Genomic DNA, 23308 nt, shown 5'->3' on the forward strand with positions numbered 1-23308 from the left:
GGACTAACGTTGGTTGACTCGGTCAACCATAGCACGTTGTATATTTGTTTTTCTAAACATTGCGGCTATCACAGCGTTCTCGCCCAGACTAACTGGTGTGGTGCTTAGTTGACTAGATCAGTGTTTTTCAACCTTTTTTGCGTCAAGGCACACTTAAGACACAGAAAAAATCTCACGGCACACCAACAACCGGAAATGATATGAAAATCAATCCCAAACATAGTTTCAGCATGAGCATAATACAGTCTAAGAAATCAGGGAAACGCGTGTTCTATTTGTTGTGTTTTATTAAACTTAACATCATCCTAATGCCAAGATGGCAGAGGCTTTATGCCCAGGTATCTCTTAAGCCTGATTCATGCTTCTGCGTTTTCCCTTGCGTCGCTTTTCACACCTCCTTGCGTCCTTGCGTGTTTCGAGCCATTTTTTTAGGCTTGTGTCGAAAGCGGCGCAGCCTCCCGCAGCGCACCAGGCTGCGATTGGTCCGCTAACTACGTCCTTTACGGAGTCTCACATTTCCGCTTCTCATAGCCCGATACCGCCATTATTAAAACGAAGAATGTTTACGAGAGAACGGATCAGATTTAAGAACTTTTGTCGGAAGAAATGCGCAAATATGACCGCGTATACAAGCCTTCATTGGCGGGTTGTAGAAGCGGGTTGGATCCATTGAGGGAGATCGCCGGGAAATGCCGGTTTGCCGGTCGAGAGGTGAACAAAGTTGTGGAGGAAAATACGGGACAAATGTGTCCGCGATGAAAAGCAGCAGTGGCGATGCACGGGGCAATAAAGTCTATGATAAATAAACTAACAAATAAATAAATAGACGTGACTCTCTAGGTCGTCTTCAACAAAAACACGTCACTCCGCCCTGATTGATTTCTGATCATAGCTTTTTGTAAGTCCACCACCGGAATCTTACTATCCCATTGTCTCCTCAAGGTAGGGGATGTGTAACCATACGGGCCCGTGTTCCATCCTACCATGTCCCAGGATGTACAACAATATTTTGTGAGCCTCCCCCAGGGGAATAGAGTACACATCATATCTCCTCCAATTCTGTTCATTTGGTCCACATTTAATCAGGGAACACAGGTCTTCTCGGAACACTTGGGTTGTCCTGCAGTGTGACTCCGCCTGTTGTTCTGGAAGTGAATTGCTCTGCAACACACGCAGAACCATGAATTGAAACGAGTGCGTTGACGCAGACGCAAACGCAGAAGCATGCGCCGGCCTTAAATCTCACTGTTTTAAATTGTCGCCTCAGCAAATCTGCCTATTAATTACGCTGCGTACCGCCACCCACAGGCAGATGGGAGTATTGAGCCTTCATACCTCCAACAGCGCGACGACACACACACGCAAACACACAAGTTGGCTCTTTTTTTTCCCCCCCAATGAAGTGACAGTATGTAAAAATGATTTTTTTTCACGGCACACCTGACAGCCTCTCGCGGCACACCAGTGTTGACCAACCAGGCACACTGGTTGAAAAACACTGGACTAGATCATCACTAGCATGTTTAAAGTTGTTTGTTGCCTTATGGCTAGCACAGCTAGCAGGTCGTCCCCCTCCTGACTGAGCGTGGTGCTAGTTGACTGGATCAACACTAGCATTGTGTCATTGGAGATGCCCACTTGGGCTTAACTCGCAGAGATGCTAAGTGGACGGAATTGACATGACGTGGTGTCCACTGAGGTTTGTTACACTTTGCAGCTGTCTGTTGGCAATGTATCTTCGCTCAAAGTGATACACAATTCGCTACAGCCACTGCCCTAGTGAAGAGAGTGCTCCCGCTCCCCTCTCACTGTAAGGACCGGCTATTTGGTCCTTCCACAGTAGCAGAAGTGCTCCCGCTCGAGCTAACGGGTGGGACCCCGATATCTGCACCCCGAGATCCTAGTCAAGAGAGTGCTCCCGCTCCCCTCTCACTGAAAGGACCAGTTATCTGGCCAGTTGCCACAATAGCAGAGCTGCTCTGGCTCGAGCCGACTGGTGGGACACTGATATCTGCAGCAAATATCCTTAATATCCGTATCACTGTACGGATAGGATATTTTCTACCTCCTCCCACAGTAGCAGAAGTGATCTCACTCAAGCTAACTGGTGGGACATTAATATCTACATTAACTATCCTAGTGAAGGCCGTGTCCTCACTGGTATGTCTTTTGGCCTGCTTTCCGCAGGGCCAGAGTGCCCTCGCTCAAGCTAACTCAGAACTTCGCAATCACATCCTGCGAGCGGCCAAAAAGCCACTGCAAGAGACGTACCCTTGGCAAAGGAGACCCTAGACGTGCTTTTTGAACTCCTGACACAGGTGGAGCCGAGATGGCTAGTGGCCAAAAGGGTATTTCTCTCCTTGCCATCGCAGCCGCTAAACCTATACGAGACCCCATGCCCTGCTGGTGAGCAAATCATATCTGAGGGTACTTCAGATGGCTCTGCCATTACTCTGTGGCCTAAGGCAGTGTCATTGTGCGAACAAGCTCACGCATCAACCAGCCTATTTAGCCTGCACAGTTGACCCCTCTCCTTCCAGCAGGAGAGGCGAGGTCAGGGCTACCGTACCAAGTGCGGGCCCTCAGAGCTTATGTAGAAGTTCCCGCTTGGATACAGAGGTTTAGAACGGTCAGTTATGCTGGAACTGAAGGCTGTGCTCTCTCAAAGCATCGCCCACCCTACTGGTTTTCAGAGGCCATTGCCTTCACATAAAAGGCGAGCAACCACGCTTCGCCATTGAGAATCGAGCGACACTCTACCATGAGCGTCGCCACATCAGGGGCAGTCCTGAGAGGTATGCCTATGACGGATATACATGTATGTGCTGCGGCTTTAAAGCACACTGACAGAACACTGCAGAGTGAACGTTGCCACCCCTTCACCCGCTGGGAAGGGTTCTGTGGCCCAATTCCTCTGCCTGAGCAATACGAGGTGGTTACTTGTAATCCTCGTGACTCTGTTGGTATAAGTCATCCAGTGTGAAGCACTGCCTCTAGCGGTCAGTAAGGATGAAATAGAACGAAAGTTACGAATTTAACTACGTTTCTATGAATCCTGGATGACCGCCAGAGTTCTTAGTCACTCGGAATCCTGTGAACTCGCAAGAAGATTCCGTAGGACTGATCCCAGGATGACACCGGTACTTATACGTGAGGGGAGGTCATCCGGGGTCACAGGTGACTTTGTTGGTATAAAGACTCGACCTGCGCATGCGCGAGACAGAAGATAATCCAGTGTGAAGCACTGCCTCTGGCGGTCATCCAGGATTCATAGAACCGTTTCGTTTGCCTTGTTTTCAATATCAGAGCCCTGGCTACAATAAGTCGTAAACTTCTTAAAAATACTCCAAACACAACTTTAGTGGGTGGGGTAAGAGTGTGGACATATTCCATGCATATTTGTCCAGAAAATTTGGACTTGACTGACCAAAAGTGCCATATTTTTATGATGCTACATTACGATTGGAGACCATAAACAACAATTACGTTGATATAAGTATCATTTCGCTCCGACAAACCATGCCGAACTTCCAGTACAAAACCCATCAAGCCATGGAAGCGAAAAAAAGATCATAAATGTTGTTGTTTTTCACTGAAATTATGGAATCATTTCCGCGGCTTTTGCAATGAGCTCTTTTTATCGTTTAGCTACAGTAGTATTCAGAACTTGTTGCTAGTGAGGCAACATGGCTGCTCAAGCTGTCAAGGTGTTTTTTTCTTGAGCTAATCAGAAATCTCGAGTGACATGCAACGCTCTACCCGTTTTTCAAAGTAAAAGCCTGTGGAACGACATGGTCATGTGCATGTCACTGGGCTATCACGTAGATGTGTTTTCAGCCTACATAAGTATTTCCAGAGTTATTACACTTTTTGTCATGGGTGTGCCATTTTCAGAGCAGAGACCATGAAAGAGGCTAGCATTAGTGGGCTCCCGGAAAGGCGCCCAGGGAGCAATTAGGACTTAGGTGTCTTGCTCAGGGACACTTCAGCACGGGATATGAAGTAGGCGGGTGCGCTCAGCATCCCAGCCTACCCACTGACTCTACTGTGCCACGCTCCCCACCACGGGTTCTCGGTGCCTTCGATGGTCTTGCCAGTATTAGTTTTCCCCTGGGAGTTAGGTGTCTTGTATTTAAATTTAAATTAAAGCCAATGGATCTTTATTGGATACATCTACCCCTATAACCATGTACCACTGGGTGAGATCGGCGTTTTTGTAACTCACACTGAAGTAGGTGTCCACTGGTGTGAATGGTGAGTCTGCTAATCCGGTGGTTAAAATCACCCTCAAATCAAATAACCAAATTATTTTCTCTTTTTCCTTTTCAACACTTTCTATAGTGCCACCTCAACTTTCTGGATCGCCAACCCCAATAACAACCTCATCAACTGTGCCGCTGCAGGCTCAGAGGTGAGTCCCCCCTCTCTCCAGGTGGGGTACTATGGCTGTGCCAGGTCGGCGTAAATGGCTGTGTACTTAATAACTTTTTTTAGATTCAAGCAGACAAAAGACACAAGCACTGCTGCAGCGATGATAGAGTGGCAATTATGATTGTACTTCCGGGATTTTACAAGGATAGGTTGGGCGAAATGGTATCTCATACACCCCCGCCAATGTAATAGTTACCTCATTTGCCTATGAGACACAGGCGGAGAGCAATTCAAAAACAGGCAGGCTGACGTGCTGAAGTGGGAGTGTGTGAGAGCTTAAAAATATCTCTACATGAAACTACCCATTTGTGCAGTGGCTTCATTGTTATAGGAATTAAAAAACATATAACATATTAAATATATGTTTATATATTTGTGTCTGATCCCACAGGAAACAGGTTTCTGGTTCATCTTCCACCATGTGCCCACTGGGCCCTCAGAAGGGCTGTACTCCCCCGGACAAACGGAACACACACCTATGGGCAAATTCACCAATAACAGAGCCCATTCTAACTACAGAGTGAGTGCGTCCATGGGATGAAAGGCTCCAGGACTAGCCTGTAGTGTCACACGTTCAAATTTCGACTTTACAATAAGATATGATCAAACACTGAACCGCAAAGCTTGCTCAGCAGAAGCATACCATATAACACACTTAGCGGTTTTGTCGTTAAATGTTTTTAAATGTTTAGGAAACTGTCTGTTTGGTAAAATATTTATGGTTTGCATTTGAAAAATTTTTGTGAGGACTTTTGTTTTCTTAGATAGAAAAAGATAATCTTCCTTTTGAGGACCTCTTTTGGTTGTATTCTGTTTTTGAGTTCCACAGCACCCGTTGGCCCCATTCTCTTTTTTTGTAAGCTCTGTTCATTGCCAAATTAACAATTAAATATCCTTTTAAATACCAATTCCACCTGGTTTTATGTTCATGTCCGTCTACCCCTAGCTACCGGACGTAACAGTCATGAAAACACAAAATGTGTACTACAGCTATGGGTGTTGTATATAGCAGTGGTCCCCAACCTTTTTTACCTCACGGACCTTTTTCATGTCAGACAATGTTTCGCGGACTGGTCAAGAAGGTCCGACGGGGGTGAGTGTAGTAGTCGTTCGCTGGTGGGCGAAACTGCCGTGCACGGTAAGAGGACAATTGTAAACGTGAAGAAAAACGCCTGGTGACGCGTGGGGAATCTGTCAGAGGGATGAGCGCACATAATTAGGAGAAAATCCGGTCAATTTTCAAAATAAAACATTTTTCAGAAAAAAAATAAATATATAAGCTTTCTGTGGTGCTGCCCGGTACCAAACGGCCCACGGACCGGTACCGGTCCGCAGCCTGGTGGTTGGGGACCACTGGTATATAGTGTATAGTTCTATCTAGTGATGTATGTTTTGGTACGACGTTTGTATAGGCTTGAATCCCTATTTTGTATTCACTCCAATAAAGTTCTGTGTTACAAATTAATAACGAATCCTTCCAGTTCAGTGGTCACCACCCAGCCGACTCCATCGTCTCTCATATCTGTTGGCTCTGGCGAACTGCAGGAGGTCAAGGAGGGGGGCGGTAAATGTTTTTAGGTGGGACTGGACAAGGCGCTTGAAGGACTTCATGACCACAGAGGTCATGGCAACGGGCCTGTAGTCATTAAGTCCTGGGATCCTTGTTTTTTTGAGGACGGGGATGATTGTGGAGGTCTTGAAGCAGACTGGCACATGGCATGTCTCCAGTGAGTTGTTAAAGATGTTGGTAAATGCACAATGCTTCAGGATGGAGGGAGAGACAGTCTGGGCTGGCTGCTTTCCGGGGGTTCTGCGATTTAAATATCCTACTGATGTCCCTCTCCAAAATAGGAGGAATCAGGAAACATTTATTAGCCAAAATAGAGAGAGGTGTCGATGTGATGGAGGATGTGGGGAGTTGTTGGGTGGCAAAGGCCCGTATTGTGCTGGGAGGGGCAGAGTGGGGTGTGTGAAGGCTTTGGATGGGTTCAGGACTGCTCCTTGGTCTTTCAAAACGGCAGTTGAAGTCATTCACCTCGTTAGCCTGAGTGTCCCAGTGCAGCACGAGGAACGGTGTGGTAGGCCCTGCTTGTAGGAGAGTAGCAGTGGTCCAGAGTGTTCTCCTCTCCAGTTGAGCATTTAACTGTGTGTGTTTGGGGAGTTCGTGGCTGACTTTTTCCTTTGTTAAAGTCCACAAGCTCTCAAAAATGATAACACGTAAATGACTGAGATCATCTTTTTAAGGTCTCATCTGCATCTACAAATCTGTATATATTCAGCATTAATTTGAATATTAAAAACACAAAGTCATTAAGAGCTTTGTGGAGAGACTACAGTACAGTGTCAGTATTCACCCCCTAAGCAGGACAAACCAGTTTGTTCAAAGAGGTGTCAGGGCTGCGGTTTGAGCTCACTAACCCCTCCAAATAAAAACAAAACAACAGATATTCATGTAAATATACAAATCAGGCAGAGAGCGTAATTAAAAACAGAGTGGGTGTAGGGTTTAGGAACTGGGTGCTTGTCTCATGAAAAAAGCCAAAAGGGACTTAAATTGAACTTGCATATATGAGTTTTGTTTTATAAAATGTACTATTTGATAATTTTTTACATAAATTATAGAATGTTATTTCTATTATCAATTGGTCCTTGATTTAAAAAAGAAGTAAATTACCTCTGTTGCTGGCAAATCTTAAGAGTGCATTGTAACGAATACTCTTTTCCGACCTTCCTAATGAAGGATGCATGTGTGTGACGAAAAAAGAAATGCTGGAATGCTAAATGAAATATTTCCCAAGCTAAATAATAATAGATGAATACTTTTTTTCTAAGATTAATTGAAAAAATGGTTTGAAGATAAAGACTGATAAATTCATTCAATTCATTTGGAGAAGTCAAATCTTTACTGCATTTTTAAGTTGTTTTGACTGCAACAGGTCAATAGAACTTTGATATCCCACGTGTTGACGGACTCCTCGACACCAGAGATAAGTTCTATTAGGGTTGTCATCCATAAACGTCATGACCAATAATGGAATAATAACTGTAAGTGCAGCTATTTGTGAAAAAATGCATGCAAGAATGATTGTGGCTCAACCCGTTATTTTTATTATTCATTGTCATGCACCTGTCACAAAGTCAAATTCACTTTGAGTGCAAAGATACCAGGGAATAAACCGTTTCTGACCCTTAATCTTTGCTATTGCAGCTAATTTATTGGATAAAAAACAATGCACTGTATACAAAATGGGAAATAACACTAAATTTCTTAATTTAGGTCAACTGAAAGGTCATTATTTTATATTTCATAATTTTATTGTATTTAGGTAGAATCAGTTACTGCAGTGTCACTTGAGTCACTTATTTACCTATCATTTACAGCAATAATCTGTAAATCAACCTTTGACTGTCAAAGTTTGTGTAAAAGCATTGCTTTTTTCTTTGTTATGTTTTTCTTTATTAATTGTGTTCGATCCCATGATTGACAATGTCATTTTTCTTCTTTCTGCTTCAGGCTGGAATGATCCTTGACAATGGAGTAAAGACCACCCAGGCAAACAACAAGGATAAGAGACCCTTCCTCTCTCTGATTGGAGCCAGGTCAGACTGTCACAAACAAACAGTGTGTATGACATCTGGGCCCGGTTTTTCAAAAGGTTTAATCCGGATAAAATTGTCCTTATTATAAATCCTTATTTTTGCGATCCGTGATCACGTGATCCAGTTTACTTTTGAGCCAGTTTTTCAAAGCAACATCGGATTGGATCAATCTGATCCGGATAGTAACTTTTCAGGATCACCAAATCTGGATAACCAGTGCTCAAACAGGATAGGAAATCACAATGTAGAACTACAGATATGTAAAGAGCAACACGTAGAATAGCCAGTGTGGGGTCAATATAAGTTTATTTTTATTTGAAATGAAAACACACACATTTAAAAAAAACTAAAAACAAGAAAAACCCCACTCCATCCTCTTCCAGCAGTCCGCTCATCTGAGACCTACAACACAAACACTGTACATTGAGGATATTTATAAAAAGTTTCAAATATAGATGTATTGAATTTTAAAAAAAGACTTAATGTCAAATACTCCACAATAATTTCAGACTTCCTCATCTGATGTGGAGAGACCAGCTTGTCTGAGCGTAGCCTTTAGGAGGCGGATCTCAAGTCTGGCCTTGGTTTGCTGCAGTTTGGTCAGAGTCAGTTGTTCCTCTGCCAGAACAAGCAAACAGGACGTGCAACAAGGGACACTAGACATTATTTCTGATTTGGATTTGTTTTGGATTTCAAAAATCAGTGATTGCCATTCTTTGCTTTTTTTGGTTATTCTGTTAATCATTGCGTGCATCACTAATAAATATTCTAAAAATAAAAATATTTTAGATTGTGATGAATATATCTATCAATTAGTGACAGAATAAAATGTATTGTTTTTGGTCAATTTTGACAGCTGTTTGGGGGATTATTTTATGAGGCCAAACTCTTTCTACTTTGCTGTAGGCCTATACTGAAAGGCTGAATACGTTAAAGCCTACCTAATCACTGTAGCCTGACGGATGAACAAATAAAATTAAAACCTTATGAATAAATAGGATATCTTGTAAGATACTGCATGATCCAAATATAGTATTATTTGATACATTTTTAAAGTTTTCATTACATTTTGGGCATGAAATCCACGCTGAATCCACCCTTCTGATGGGATCAGTTTAATCCAGATTTTTTGGATCAAAGTGATCCAAATCCTACAAAAATGTTCTGAAAAACCCAAACTAAAGATTTGATCCGTATCAAAACCAAGATTGAATTACGTGATCTTATCCGATTATGTAATCCGTTTTTTCTTTTGAAAAATCCATTTTCAAGATTTGATCCAATCCGTTATCCAAAATCCTAGTGGATTACTTTTGAAAAACCGGGCCCTGATGTCACATCGCACCAATTATAATTCAGCGTGATGGATTGGCAGTCTGTTATGGTCCCTCATACTGTTGTTGAAACAAATGGTTGATGTTGATGTTAACATCAAAATATGTGAGTGTCACTTTAAATCAAGTAGAAGTGTTACTGTTTTGAAATCAACTCAAAGAGAATCGCAAAAGAACAGCAGTCTGTGTAAAAGTTAGTTCCATGTGGTCAGTGTGATCGAACTGATGCGTCATAACCTAACCTCATCATTTCAATACTTCACATTTAAATGATGAGGTTAATTTTCAGTTCCTTGATGCTCTTCAAAGGGAGGAAATGTTGTCTTCCTCTGAAAGCTTTCTTTTTACAAAAAAAAAGTTATTTAGTCTTGCTCAAGGAATATTAACGCAAATCAATTGACTGTGTAATCCTTAGGTTTTACATATATCAAATTTTATTCATTATTCTAAAAAAGGATTCAATAGAAATTGTGTGTATTCAACCAATAAGTCTCATTATGTCAACCAGAATTGTAATCTGAAGGAAGCATAACTTTAAGTGACAGTAGACTTCTCTCTAAATCCATAAATAGCATTAAAATGTGACTGAATTACAATAAGAGTTTTCTGTAATTATTTAGCTGAAGCAGAAGCAGCCCCATGCCGCCCCGCATGTACAGCAAATACTTAGGTATTCAATTCATCTACAAGTGAACACTTTCATCCCTTCTCTGTATGTCTCCTCAATTGCTTAGGTATGGCCCCCACCAGGATGCTGATCCCTTAAAACCCAGAGTCCCTGCCCTAATCCAACATTTTGTAGCCTTCAAGAACCAGGACCACGGAGCCTGGCTGAGGGGAGGAGATGTCTGGCTGGATGACTGCCAGTGAGTGTGCCTAATGCATTGATATAGTGATATTAATTCATTAGTTCAGTGAATGTATGTTTTTGTCTGAGGGCAGTGTCTGGACTTATATTTGTTGAATATATTAGAATATCTCATATCCTACACCTAGTAATAACCTTCAGACACGTGTGTGTGTGTGTGTGTTTGTGTGTGTGTGTGTGAGTGTGTGAGTATTTACTGCGGACCACTGACTGTCGCTCTCCTCTCATAACATTCTCTTTTTCTTGTTTAGATTTGCTGATAATGGAATTGGCCTCACTCTGGCAAGGTAGGAGCCACTCCCTCTTATAATAGAAATTGTATGTATTCACAGTCTTGCTTACACACGCAAACAAACAAACTGTTCATATCTATTAATCGAAATAATTAACTTTTGTTTACTCTCTCACTCTGTAAGTGTAATTGGAAAAACCCATATAAGGAGTTTGTTGAAGATGCACTGGTAAACCTTACCTAGTAATTTGGGGAGGCAAAGGCACAGTTAAAAAGATGAGCTTTGTCGTCTCTAAAAATCTGCATTTTGTTGTTTTAAAATATCAGTTACGCCAAATACAGAGCTTCATTGTGTCAGGTCAGCTAGGCTGTTTCCCAACTCTTACCACGTTTTAACTATGATATGCTTTGGATAAAACCGTCAGCTAAATTACATATAATGTAATGTACAAATCTCTCGAATCCATAAACTATTACCTGTAAAATTCAACCATGAACTCAAAAAAACTTGTTCGATCCAAGATGGCGCCGTTGATGGCCGCCACGGTGCTTCGGTGCGCTTCGTTTTTTGTTGTTTTTGTTGTTAATTACGTTTGCTGCTGCGATTCCCGGAGCTCTTTCACCAGAGATGAGCTCTTGAACATCCGTGGAACAACTTCAGCGGAGTTACTTCCAACTTTCCTGCGCTCACCTTTCGTCACGCGGTGAGACGCCGTAGGAGAGGAAAACGGGCCGGCTCGCTGGTGAGACTCCACAAGCGTGGTTCTCGCACTCCGCTGCCAGGCATCTTTCTCTCCAACGTGCGCTCACTGTGCAACAAACTGGACGAAATTCAGCTGCTGATGATGAGAGACAGAGACTTCTCTACATCCTCCGTCTTGTGCTTCACGGAGACGTGGCTCTGCGGATCGATACCGGACTCCGCGCTCCAGCTGGCGGGCTTCCAGCTGCTCCGAGCGGACCGCAACACGGAGCTCTCCGGCAAGACAAAGGGTGGAGCAATCTGCTTCTACTTCAACAACAGCTGGTGCAACGACGTAACGGTGATCCTAAAACACTGTTCTCCTGATCTGGAAACTTTTTTCATCAACTGCAAACCCTTTTATTCCCCCCGTGAGTTCGCTTCATTCATCCTGGTTGGTGTTTACATGCCGCCGGCGGGCAACGTGCACGAGGCACAGCGGACACTCGCCGACCAGATACGGCGTGTGGAGCGGACCAACCTGGACTCTTTAGTTATTGTCCTCGGGGACTTTAACAAAGGAAATCTCACCCATGAACTTCCTAAATACAGACAGTTTATTAAATGCCCCACCAGAGAGGAGAACACGCTGGATCACTGTTACACCACAGTAAGCAGGGCTCATCACGCCGTCCCTCGTGCTGCACTGGGACACACTGACCACGTCATGGTCCATCTGATTCCTGCATACAGGCAGAAACTAAAGCTCTGCAAACCTGTGGTGAGGGAATTCAAGAAGTGGACCAGTGAGGCGCTGGAGGATCTTCGGGCGTGCTTTGACTACACAGACTGGGATGTTTTCAGGACTGCTACAACTACAAGCCAAAAACCCCCCCACTCCATGAATGACCTCCGCCTGGCCTACGAGCTGAATGAGTTCTACTGCAGATTTGAAAGACAATGTCCTGATCCCATCCCCCACAGCTCCACCAACCTGCTGCAGTCCCCCACCCCTCCCTCCCCCAGCCCATCGGGTGCTCACGCCTCTTCATCTATATCACCTTCCCCTCCCCCACCAGCGACGACCCTCTCTATTCTGGAGAGAGACGTTAACCGGCTCTTTAGAAGACAAAATCCCAGTGAGGCAGCCGGTCCGGACTCCGTCTCCCCTAACACCCTGAAGCATTGTGCTGACCAGCTGGTCCGGTGTTCACTGACATCTTCAACACCTCCCTGGAGACATGCCACGTACCAGCCTGCTTCAAGGCCTCCACCATCATCCCTGTTCCCAAGAAGCCCAGGATCACAGGACTCAATGACTACAGGCCCGTCGCCCTGACCTCTGTAGTCATGAAGTCTTTTGAACGGCTAGTCCTGACCCACCTGAAGTCCCTCACCGACCCCCTCCTGGACCCCCTGCAGTTCGCCTACAGAGCCAACAGGTCTGTGGACGATGCTGTCAACATGGCCCTCCACTACATCCTCCAGCATCTGGACTCCCCAGGAACCTACGCCAGGATCCTATTTGTGGACTTCAGCTCTGCCTTCAACACCATCATCCCGTCTCTGCTGCAGGACAAACTCTCCCAGCTGCACGTGCCCGACTCCACCTGCGAGAGGATCACAGACTTCCCGTCTGACAGGAAGCAGCACGTGAAGCTGGGGAAACATGTCTTAGCCTCTCGGACCATCAGCACCGGTTCCCCCCAAGGCTGCGTTCTTTCCCCTCTGCTCTTCTCCCTGTACACCAACAGCTGCACCTCCAGTCACCAGTCCGTCAAGCTCCTGAAGTTTGCGGATGGCACCACCCTCATTGGACTAATCTCTGGTGGTGATGAGTCCGCCTACAGGTGGGAGTCTGACCATCTGGTGTCGTGGTGCAGTCAGAACAACCTGGAGCTCAACGCTCCAAAGACAGTGGAGATGGTTGTGGATTTCCGGCGGAACAGAGCCCCACCCTCCCCCATCACCCTGTGTGACTCCCCCGTCACTATTGTGGATTCCTTCCGTTTCCTGGGCTCCATCATCACCCAGGACCTCAAGTGGGAGCTGAACATCAGCTCCATCACCAAGAAGGCTCAGCAGAGGTTGGTCTTCCTGAGGCAGCTGAAGAAATTCAACCTGCCAAAGACGATGATGGTCCACTTCTACACGGCCATCATCGAGTCCATCCTCTGCTCCTCCATCACCGTCTGGTACGCTGCAGCCACAGCCAAGGACAAGGGCAGGCTGCAGCGTGTCATCCGCTCTGCAGAGAGGGTGATCGGCTGCAATCTGCCGTCCCTGCAGGACTTGTTCGTTTCCAGGTCTCTGAAGCGTGCTAAAAAGATCGTGGCCGACCCCTCTCACCCCGGACAAAAACTGTTTGTGCCCCTTCCATCTGGCAGGAGGCTGAGGTCCATCAGGACTAAGACCTCCCGCCAACAGTTTCTTCCCGTCGGCAGTCGGGCTCATCAACAGAGCCCGGTCCCCCACTGACTGACTATAACATTCCACCGGTCACTCCCCTTCACACTGCACATGCCACTTTAACTGTAATTCATCACTTTGTCGTCACTCGTCACTTTGTTACTTGTCTGTTACTTCGTTCGTTAGTGCACTTTATGCTTAATATTTTTCTTTTTAACTTTTTTAATATTTAAAATGTTTAACTTTATTCCCTTGTTTTATACTAACCCATAGCCTTATTCTACTAACCCATTGCATTAGCATTTGATTTTACTTTATTTTATTACTTGTGCACTGCTGTCTTGTCTGTCTACTGTCGCGCACTAACCGCCAAGACAAATTCCTTGTATGTTTGGCATATTTTGGTAAATAAATGTTTCCTGATTCCTGATTCCTGAAAAGTACTGTATTTCACACTTTCATTGGTGCAAACACTTTAATAAGATGTTTTTTAACAGTATTCTCTTTACACAGTAGCAGTTAAATGTGTATTGTAAATCTCAACATTAATGTAATCAAATACCAAACCAAACCCAACAAAGGTTATTTGCCATTGCATTAACGTTTTATCTAGTTTGTTATAGAAAAAAAGTTACCTTCTAACTAACATGACGTACAATAGACAATATTCAATCGTCTTTGTTCAGTAGCAGATGTCCCTCTTTGAGTGAACTGGTCCAGCTCTAAAGTAAACACCTGAGACTCACTGTACAGAGAAGTCCATGTCCGTCTGGAAGAGATTTAAAATCTGTGCTTCCCTTGCCATTATAGAATCCATCCCCCCCAATAGTCAAGTCTGGAAGTTTGTCTTTTCACGTTTATCTACTTGGAAAAAAGGATTTTTCTATCCACCTTTTGCTGTGCACAGCAGTTCCGTCCCGGTGGACACACACATGCTCGCACACACAGGTGGGCACGCTCCCACCAGCGGACAGAGCCTGCACGCCTACCCACCCATGATCGGGCAGTCCGTTCACCCCCAAAAGTTCTAAACAAAGAGAAAACTCTGAAAATGAAAATGTCCAGGTTTGCTACCTTTCTCCATTTTTCTGCCTTCACCAGTCGGTTCATCTGAACTTGAAAATCAGCTTAGGACCATGCCTGTGCTGCAGCATTCTGAATTAACTGAAAAGGCTTAAGAGACTTAAAGCAGCCTGATGATAAAACATTGCATTAATCTAATCCAAGATGGCGCCGCAGATGGCTGCTGTGCTGTTCGGTTTTATTCTTTTTTTTTCCTGGGATTCCCGGAGCTCTTTCACGAGAGATGAGCTTATGAAAAACAATTCCAGCGGAGTTACCTCCAACTTTTATTTTTTCTTCCGTGGAATTACTGGACATTCTCGTCAAAGGTGCCCTCACCTTTACTGACACGGTGAGATGCCGTAGAAGAGGTAAACGATCTGGCTCGTTAGTGCAACTCCGAAAACGTGGTTCTCGCACAACGCTGCCAGGCATCTTTCTCTCCAACGTACGATCACTGTGCAACAAACTGAACGAACTTCAGTTGCTGGTGAGGAGAGACAGAGACTTTCCTGCATCCTCCGTTTTGTGTTCCAGCTTCTCGGAGCTCTCCGGCAAGACGAAGACTGGTTCTACTAGTGATTCTTAAACACTGTTCTCTGTTCTCACTGTGATCTGGAATCCTTTATCATCAACTGTAAACCCTTTTACTCCCCCTGTGAGTTTGCTTCATTCATCCTGATCGTTGCACATGCCACCGGCGGGCAACGTGCAGGAGGCACAGCGAACACTCAATGACCAGATACGGCGTGTGGAGCGGACCAACACAGTCTCCTTAGTTATTGTTCTTTAACAAAGGAAAAGTCAGCCATGAACTTCCTAAATAGACAGTCCTGACTCTATCCCCCACAGCTCCACCAACCTGCCCCAGACCAGAATCCTTCCCTCAGCCCACCAGAGGCTTACACCTCTGTATCAACCTTCCCACCCCCCTCCCCAGTAACGACCCTCTCTATTCTGGAGAGAGACATTAACGGGCTCTTTAAAAAACAAAAACCCCGCAAAACAGCCTGCCCGGAGTCTCTCTACCCCCACAGCTTGAAGCACTCAGTGTGTTTACATGATGGTATAATTCGAATCTTTGCTTAGTCAAACTATGCTATCTTTCGGGGGGAGGTGCTATTATCCCAATATACATGGCAGTAAATAAATCGAATCATTGGCGGAAAGCATGTCATGTCCGATACGATAGGTGGCGCTGTTTTCATTACAACTAGTTGTGATACAGCATTTCCGCTTGACCGCTTCACCACTACCAACAACAACATCAACATTACGAGAAAGATGGCGAACGGAGAGCAAGGTGAAGCTACAACCCTCTACTATTTTTGCATGATGTTAATAGGAGTACAGCGAATGCCAATGGCGCTATTGGCTGATTTGATAACGGAGAGAAGACGCCGTCGGGATCTCAAGCATGCGCAAAGACGCAAAGTCCAGTTCCTTATCCGATTCACCGTTACATGCCGCAATAGTCAAACTATCAACTGGATCGGATCGAGTTATCCAGGGGTGTTAATCGGATCGTAGTCGGACCGCACATAGTCGGACAAAGGTGTTTACATGAAACGGATAATTCGATTTCAGTCCGACTAAGCCAGTTATTCGAATCCATGTAACCACGCTGACTGCCAACAGATCTGTAGATGATGCTGTCAACATGGCCCTCCACTTCATCCTCCAACAGCTAGGAACCTGCCCAGGAACCTACGCCAGGATCCTGTTTGTGGAATACAGTTCTGCATTCAACACCATCATCCTGTCTCTGCTGCAGGATAAGCTCAGCAGCACGTGCCCAACTCCACCTGCAAGTGGATCACAGACGTCCTGTCTGACAGAAAGCAGCATGTGAGGCTGAGGAAACATGTCTCAGCTTCTCAGTCCGTCAGCACCGGTTCCCTCCAAGGCTGTGTTCTTTCCCCTTTGCTCTTCTCTCTGTACACCAACGGCTGCACCTTGAGCAACCAGTCCATCAAGCTTATTCAGGAATCAGGAATCAATTATTGCCAAAATATGTCAGACATACAAGGAATTTGACTTGGCGGTTGGTGCGTGACAGTGGACCGTATGACAATAGACTACAAGACAGCATTGCACGAGTAATAAAATAAAATAAAATGCTAATGCTATGGGTTAGTAGTATAAGGCTATGGGTTAGTTTAAAATAAAAGAATAAAGTTAAAAAATATTAAAAAAAATAAAGTGCACTAACGAACAGGAAGTGACAAAAGTGTTGAGTGAAAAGTGAACAATCTTTTTAGCTCGCTTCAGGGTCCTAGAAGCGAACAAGTTCTGCAGGGAGGGCAGATTGCAGCCGATCACCCTCTCTGCAGAGCGGATGACACGCTGCAGCCTGCCCTTGTCCTTGGCTGTCGCTGCAGCGTACCAGACGGATCTTTTCTGTACAACATGTAACTTCCTAATGCCACAACTCTCTGCAACAGGATGCAATGATAAATGCTGTCAAACGCAGAACTAAGGTACAACAAGACAAGAACAGAGACGAGTCCTTTGTCGGATGCAAGTAGGTCACTTGTCATTTTCACTAGTGTTAGGTAAAAATGCCATGACATATTATAAATGTGGAGCAGATTAGATATTTATTTCCAACCACTTCAATTTTTATGGTGAATTATAGTATTTTGCCAAAGCACCATGCTCCCATAGTTTAATACTACAGGGCCGCCTAGTCTTCAAAAATGGTGTTTTTCACATTTCTTTAATATGAGACCCCAAAATGTTCACCAGTCCTGATACGCATTTCAAATTTACTAACTTTTGGGACGTGATAAAGCTCCCAAAAAGGCAGAACACTGGAAAGAATAATAATAATAATTCCATGAAATACAAGAATACGGGGTATAATAAAATGATATCCAGCCCCCCAGAAAATATATGTCTATCATAACTGGCCCACTGTTTAATAGGACACACACGTCCCAGAAGGCACTGCAAAGATACTTGCGACAAATCTAGTGACTTCTCTGGCGTTCTAACTCTGAAAGCACCTGCCATTCTCTAGTTACTGTCGTAAACGGACAGCGGGTGCAACCGTGAGCCTGCCCAAAGCATCACAGACCTGTGCTTTCACGATAGTCTCGCTCAGCCCTTGTTGCTGGAGTCGGTTTGCCTTGTTTGTTGAGCTGGTGTGCCGTAATGAAAGAATATAACTTGATCTTTTTGAAATGGTGTCTGGCTAGAAAAGTATTTGCCCATGGGTGGGTGCGCCAGGAACCGCAGGGTTTGCGGTTTGAACCCCAGCTGCTCCATGTTGCATGTCAGTGTCAAAAAAAGTGTCCCTGATCAAGACACCTAAACCCTACCTGCTCCCCGGGCGCCTTTACAGCAGCCCACTAGTCTCAATGTTTGGGATGGGTTAAATGCAGAGAACAATTTCCTCTATGTGAATTAAATTTGCCATGTATTATTGTGTATAAAAACTCCTGTGGTATGTTGAGATCTTCTGCTGTCAGTCTCCAGTCAGTCTCCAGCATTCAGAACCATACAATAGCATTCAGAACCATACAATAGGCTGGATAAAACACAGTACTGATGGGCTCAGTACTTTTGAAAGTGTTTATTGCCTTATTAAGACCATTCTTTTTCTTTATCTACAGAAAACAATGTTGCATATAAACATGTATTCTTTTGCACTGTTTATCAAATGTTGACCCTGATTGGCCCTCAACGTAGTTTTTAATTTTGGCTTTTACTTTACTTTTACTTTTGTGATTGAGTTTGACAGTGCTGTCATAGATTATAATGGACCTTCTACCCAGTCACCCAGGAGCATGACAATCATTTTATTGATTTATTTATTTTACCATGCCCTGCTCCGTTATGTAGTGTGTAGTGACACAAAACTAGCTAACACATACACACTCCAAAATTAGACAAATAGATTAAACAGTTATTAATGCTTATCCATGAGCCATGCAGAGGAAATGAAGCTTGTCCTCTTACAGTACAGTAATATATTCATCATAATGATGTCTTTTCTGGCCCGGTAACCGCTCAGCCTATGTTGACCTGCTCATTCACGCTGCTTTGTGTTCTCAGTCTGTAGTTGTATCTTATCTGTATCTTTATCTGAAATGTGTTGTTTTCTTTGTTATGAAAACAGAGAAGCATGTCATCTTTATTATACAGTAAACGTAATCTATCTGTGTGTCTGTGCAGTGGAGGGACGTTTCCAGATGATGACGGCTCTCGTCAGCAGGTGAAAAACTCGCTGTTTGTTGGGGAAAGTGACAATCGGGGGATGCCTCTCCTTGACAACAACATCTGGGGCCCCGGGGGCTCTGACCTCACTGGCAGAACACTACCTCGTGGCATGTATGTGACACAGCCTATTTGAACTTCTTGTTTTGGTTTCACAGATGCATCAGGTATTAAATGGTTAGATATTGTATTTTCCTTACCTTGGTATCGAGGACCCAAAAGTTGTCATTCAACCATTGATTTAGAGGCATTTAAACATTTGCATGAACACTAGTATTGTGGTCATGGTCCGGATTTTGGATGTCGTGGTAATGTGTTTGCCCATGTAGACATCATATCCTTGTGAAAGAGACATGGCCCTTGTCCTAGTTTATAGGAATCTAGATGTGCCTTTTACCAATAGTTCAATATAAAAATCTTGACACATTCGCTTCACAACACCTCATGCATATTTATGATCATCTTTTCATCACTACCATCATAATGCCTTGACCGGCCAAAGGAAGCCTAATAGTATGTGTAGATAGGTTTTAGAGCGCCAGCGCCCATTTAATTCTCTGATAACATTCAGTACAGCTTGTTAAATACACCAGAACCCAGACAACTAGAGCCCAGGAGGGTTCTCCAGTTGTAACTTTTTATTTAGAAGAGACATACCTGTCATACCAAACAACATTCAACACTGTAGTCACAGCTCTGGCAGCAATTTGGGTTTAGGGACAACCAAGGAGACTTCGCCGTGAGATAGCGGTGCCGTGGATCAAATTGCTTATTTTCTGACTGAAGGACAGCTTTGCTCTACAGTTACATTTTTAATTTAGCTGAAGCTTTTATCTAAAGCGGCTTACAATAAGTGCATTCAACCAAGAGGGTAAAGACCCAGAATAACAAGAATGAAGAAACCCAAAATTCAAAGTACTATAAGTAAGTGGCATCATAAGTGCTAACTAAGTATTACCTTGTGCAGGAATAGTTGGTAGAGTGTTTTTAGTTAGCATCTGAAATTGTATAGGCTTTCTGCAGTCCTGATGTCATTGGGGAGCGTATTCCACCATAAAGGACCTGGGACCGCAAATGGTTGGGATGTCGTTGAGAGATTAGCTCTCTCTGAGGGAACATCAAGCAGATTGGCAGATGCACAGCAGAGTGAGAGGGCAGGGACGGTAAGGTTTGCAAGGATCACCACGTTACAGTGTTGTTGCTGTAATGTTGGTAGTGAGGGGAATTTTACTTTCGAGTGTTCTACCGAGGTTCATAGCAGTCAGGTATGGGGTCAGAACACAGTGGTCAAAGGTAACTGTCAAGGGGTTGATGGAAGAGCCTTTCCCTGGAAGGTTCAGTCTTCAGGTTCAGTTCAGTCTTCAGATTAATTTTCGGGTGGTGCGGGCCATCCACTGAGGCAGATTCGTGCTCCTACTAACCTAATCCATAGGTCTCAGATTGAGGAAAGTGGATGACAAAACCGAGGTAGTTGGTGTTCAGAAAGAAGAGGAGGGGTGAAGGACAGAAGCTCGAGGGACCCAGTGGTGGGAGCACAAGGTTCAAGTGAGCAGGTGGTTGGGCGGACAGAGGATACCAAGGTAAGAACTTGGTCTCGGGACAAGGGGGTGAAAGAGAAGTGAAGGGGATTAAGATGAAGTGTCAGAGTCTCAGTTACTTGAGTAAAAACAAAAAGTAAAAACAAAAATCCCAAATTCAAATTTTGTTTCCAGGAAACAAAACAGAAATCGTACTAACCAGCAATCTAGATACAAGAGTAATCTAGCAGAGAAGCCTATTTAACGAATACAATTTTCCTAAACCCAGTTAATCTAGTCAGATGAAGCCCTCAAATCCAAATGCCTCACCACTGATTAACAAAATTTTGTTTTGCCATAGGAAAGGAAAATCCAACTTCTAGCATTGAAAATGTGTATATGTATAGGTCTGTAAGTTTTATTATTTTATTGACTGTTTAATATGATGGTAAATACCCCAAATGTCCAGTTTATTCTCCTTAATTCCTGTATATTCCCATGGAAAGTTTCCAATTTTTAATATTCCCGAAGTTTTGCAACCTTTCGTACACTAGACAAGATACCTTTTGTGCTGCAAATCTGGACATGTCTTTGCAATGCAATTACTGAAGTGCATTCAAACTGAAACAGCGGCCGCTCTTCATGAAGAAGCAAAGTGAGGACATTTAACACTTTTCCAGTCAAAGCTTTTATACCCCGTAGGTTGATTGCAGATGGAGAGCCAGTTAAATAAAGACTTGCTGAGCTAGAAAGTACAGGGGGAATGATCTCATCAGCAGTATTATCAAAGATTCTTCTATTGTGTGGGAAAAGAGATGATTGTAATGATATTATATCATCATAATATCATTATTGTTTTACACAACTAGTTCCATGGCGAGTGAGTCAGCTGTACACACATTTCTTTCCTCAATCAGAGTTCAGTTAGAGTTAGTTGGGGTATCTTTGTATTTCTAAATTTGTGTTATTTACTTTGGTGGTGTAGGTCTGCACTTGAATATGTCCCAATGACCACACTAAATAAATGTGCAAAACAGACACTGTCTTTTTCAATTGGAATTAGCATCCAGACTAACCTCAAGAATGGTTACAATGGCTAAAGTTGTTTTAACTCCATCAAATTGCTGATGGGTCTATGTGTGTGTGTGTGTGTCTGTTTCCCTGCAGAGATTTTCCTATCCGAGGCATGCAGATCTACGATGGGCCTATCAACATGCAGAATTGTACGTTTCGGAAATACACAGCGATGGATGGACGGCACACCAGTGCAATTGGCTTCAGGCTCAACAACTCATGGCAGAGCTGCCCCAACAATAATGTGTCTAACATCATCTTTGACCGCGTACCAGTGAGTTAGCATCTAGGTTTTGATTTACAACCTTTATCACAGAACAGGCCACGGGAGGCCCCGCTGGTTCCCCCTCCCCGTCTGCAGTGTCAGACGACCCCGCGTCACCGATGAGCACAGCACACATACCGCTTAACCCTGTTGGTCGTGAACGCACCCCCGCAGCCCGCTCCATTAGCTTATCAAACCCCGGCCAATCTGTACCCAAAATTACGGGGTGCGTCAGGCGGGAGCTAACCGCGACCTTTACTCTATGCTTTTTCCCCATATACCTAATTTCCACTGATACTATAGGATACTCGTAAACGTCCCCATACCTTATTTTCACCCGCGCTGCCTCCACCAATGCCTCCGGCCGAACCAGGCTCTGGTGAATCATAGACTGCGTACAGCCCGAATCTGCCATCGCCTGGCGTGTACCCCCCTGGATTCTTACCTGGAACGCGGTACGTCGCTCCCGGACCGGGGGCAGGTGCCGGAACGCCGGCAACTCGGATCACCTGTCCCACCTCCGTCAGCGGGAACTCTCTCCGGAGGTGTCCGAGCCGCCCGCACCTCCAACACTCCTTTTTAATGTTGCCGTAGTCGCGCCGCGGCGCCGGTAGCAGCCCCATGGCCGCGGTCTGTGCCTCCCCGGTCAGGAGAGGCAAAAGCCGCACCGGCCACTCCCCCGCCGGCCATCTGCATGGCTCCGCGTCGCCTCGAAGGCCTCCAGGAACGACTGGACGTCGTCCCCCGCTGCCATTCGGTAGAGCGCGAAGCCGGCGAGCGCCGCGGGTCCCTGTGTCGGGGGCGCGGCCGCGGGCCAGCTGTTCCAGCGCCTGGGCCTGTCTCCCCATCTGGGCCTGGAACGCCTTCGGGAACCGCCGGTTAGCCTCCGCCTGCCCTCTCTGGATGGCCGCACGTTCCGGCCGAGCACCACAATCGGCTGGGCCCCTGCTGGTGGTGGTAGTCTGCCATGTCCACCCCCCAGCCATGTTGGGTACCACTGTAACAGGTTGGTCCTGTGGGGGGTCCCGGAATGACGAGGATGCAGTAGGAGGTTTCGATATACAATCTTTATTTTCTGTTTCCACACAACACACGTCCGGTTCCAGCCTCCTCGCCTGGCTGAGTTCTCCTCGCTCGGATCACTCCTACTTAAGGACAAACACACACACATTACCTCCACCTGAGGCCAATTATGCCTTCTACTGGCACCGTTCCCCGAGCCACTCCCCTCTCCGTCCCCTCTGCAGCTGAGCCAAACCACGCCCGCCACCACATCCATGAAATATTACTCTACAGTTTCTGAGAAAAGTAAAGAGGAAATCAGTAAAAATTACATGATATTTGTCATTTCCCAATCTTTGAACCATCTTTAAACCAGATCCATAAAAGGTCACTTGTTCCTTGTTCAAGTTGGCCTCTATGCCCATGTCGATTTCCATGAGAATATCAAAGTAAATGAAATCAGTAACAATGACATGATATTCGTATTCTCTCAATCTTTGTCTTTAGACCAGATCTCTGTCTTTAAACCTTGATCCAAAAAAGGTAACACTCAGGGTTCATACACATTTTGAACGGTGGATTTCCATGACTTTTCCATGACTTCAAACTAA

The 23308-nt window shown here is 44.8% G+C and overlaps 1 protein-coding gene across 1 annotated transcript in view; it reads left to right on the forward strand.

The window, feature by feature from the left end:
* The window catches only part of cemip (cell migration inducing hyaluronidase 1), a 130551-nt gene that overhangs the window by 86407 nt on the left and 20836 nt on the right, over positions 1-23308 (forward strand). Inside the window, 7 exon segments of the mRNA XM_040204675.2 lie at positions 4342-4411; positions 4823-4951; positions 7946-8031; positions 10100-10231; positions 10485-10520; positions 18798-18953; positions 21524-21704. Coding sequence (XP_040060609.2) covers positions 4342-4411; positions 4823-4951; positions 7946-8031; positions 10100-10231; positions 10485-10520; positions 18798-18953; positions 21524-21704 — 790 coding nt within the window.

The sequence above is a fragment of the Gasterosteus aculeatus genome, chromosome 12 (genome assembly GCF_964276395.1).
Source record: "Gasterosteus aculeatus chromosome 12, fGasAcu3.hap1.1, whole genome shotgun sequence".
NCBI classification, from domain to species: Eukaryota; Metazoa; Chordata; class Actinopteri; order Perciformes; family Gasterosteidae; genus Gasterosteus; species Gasterosteus aculeatus.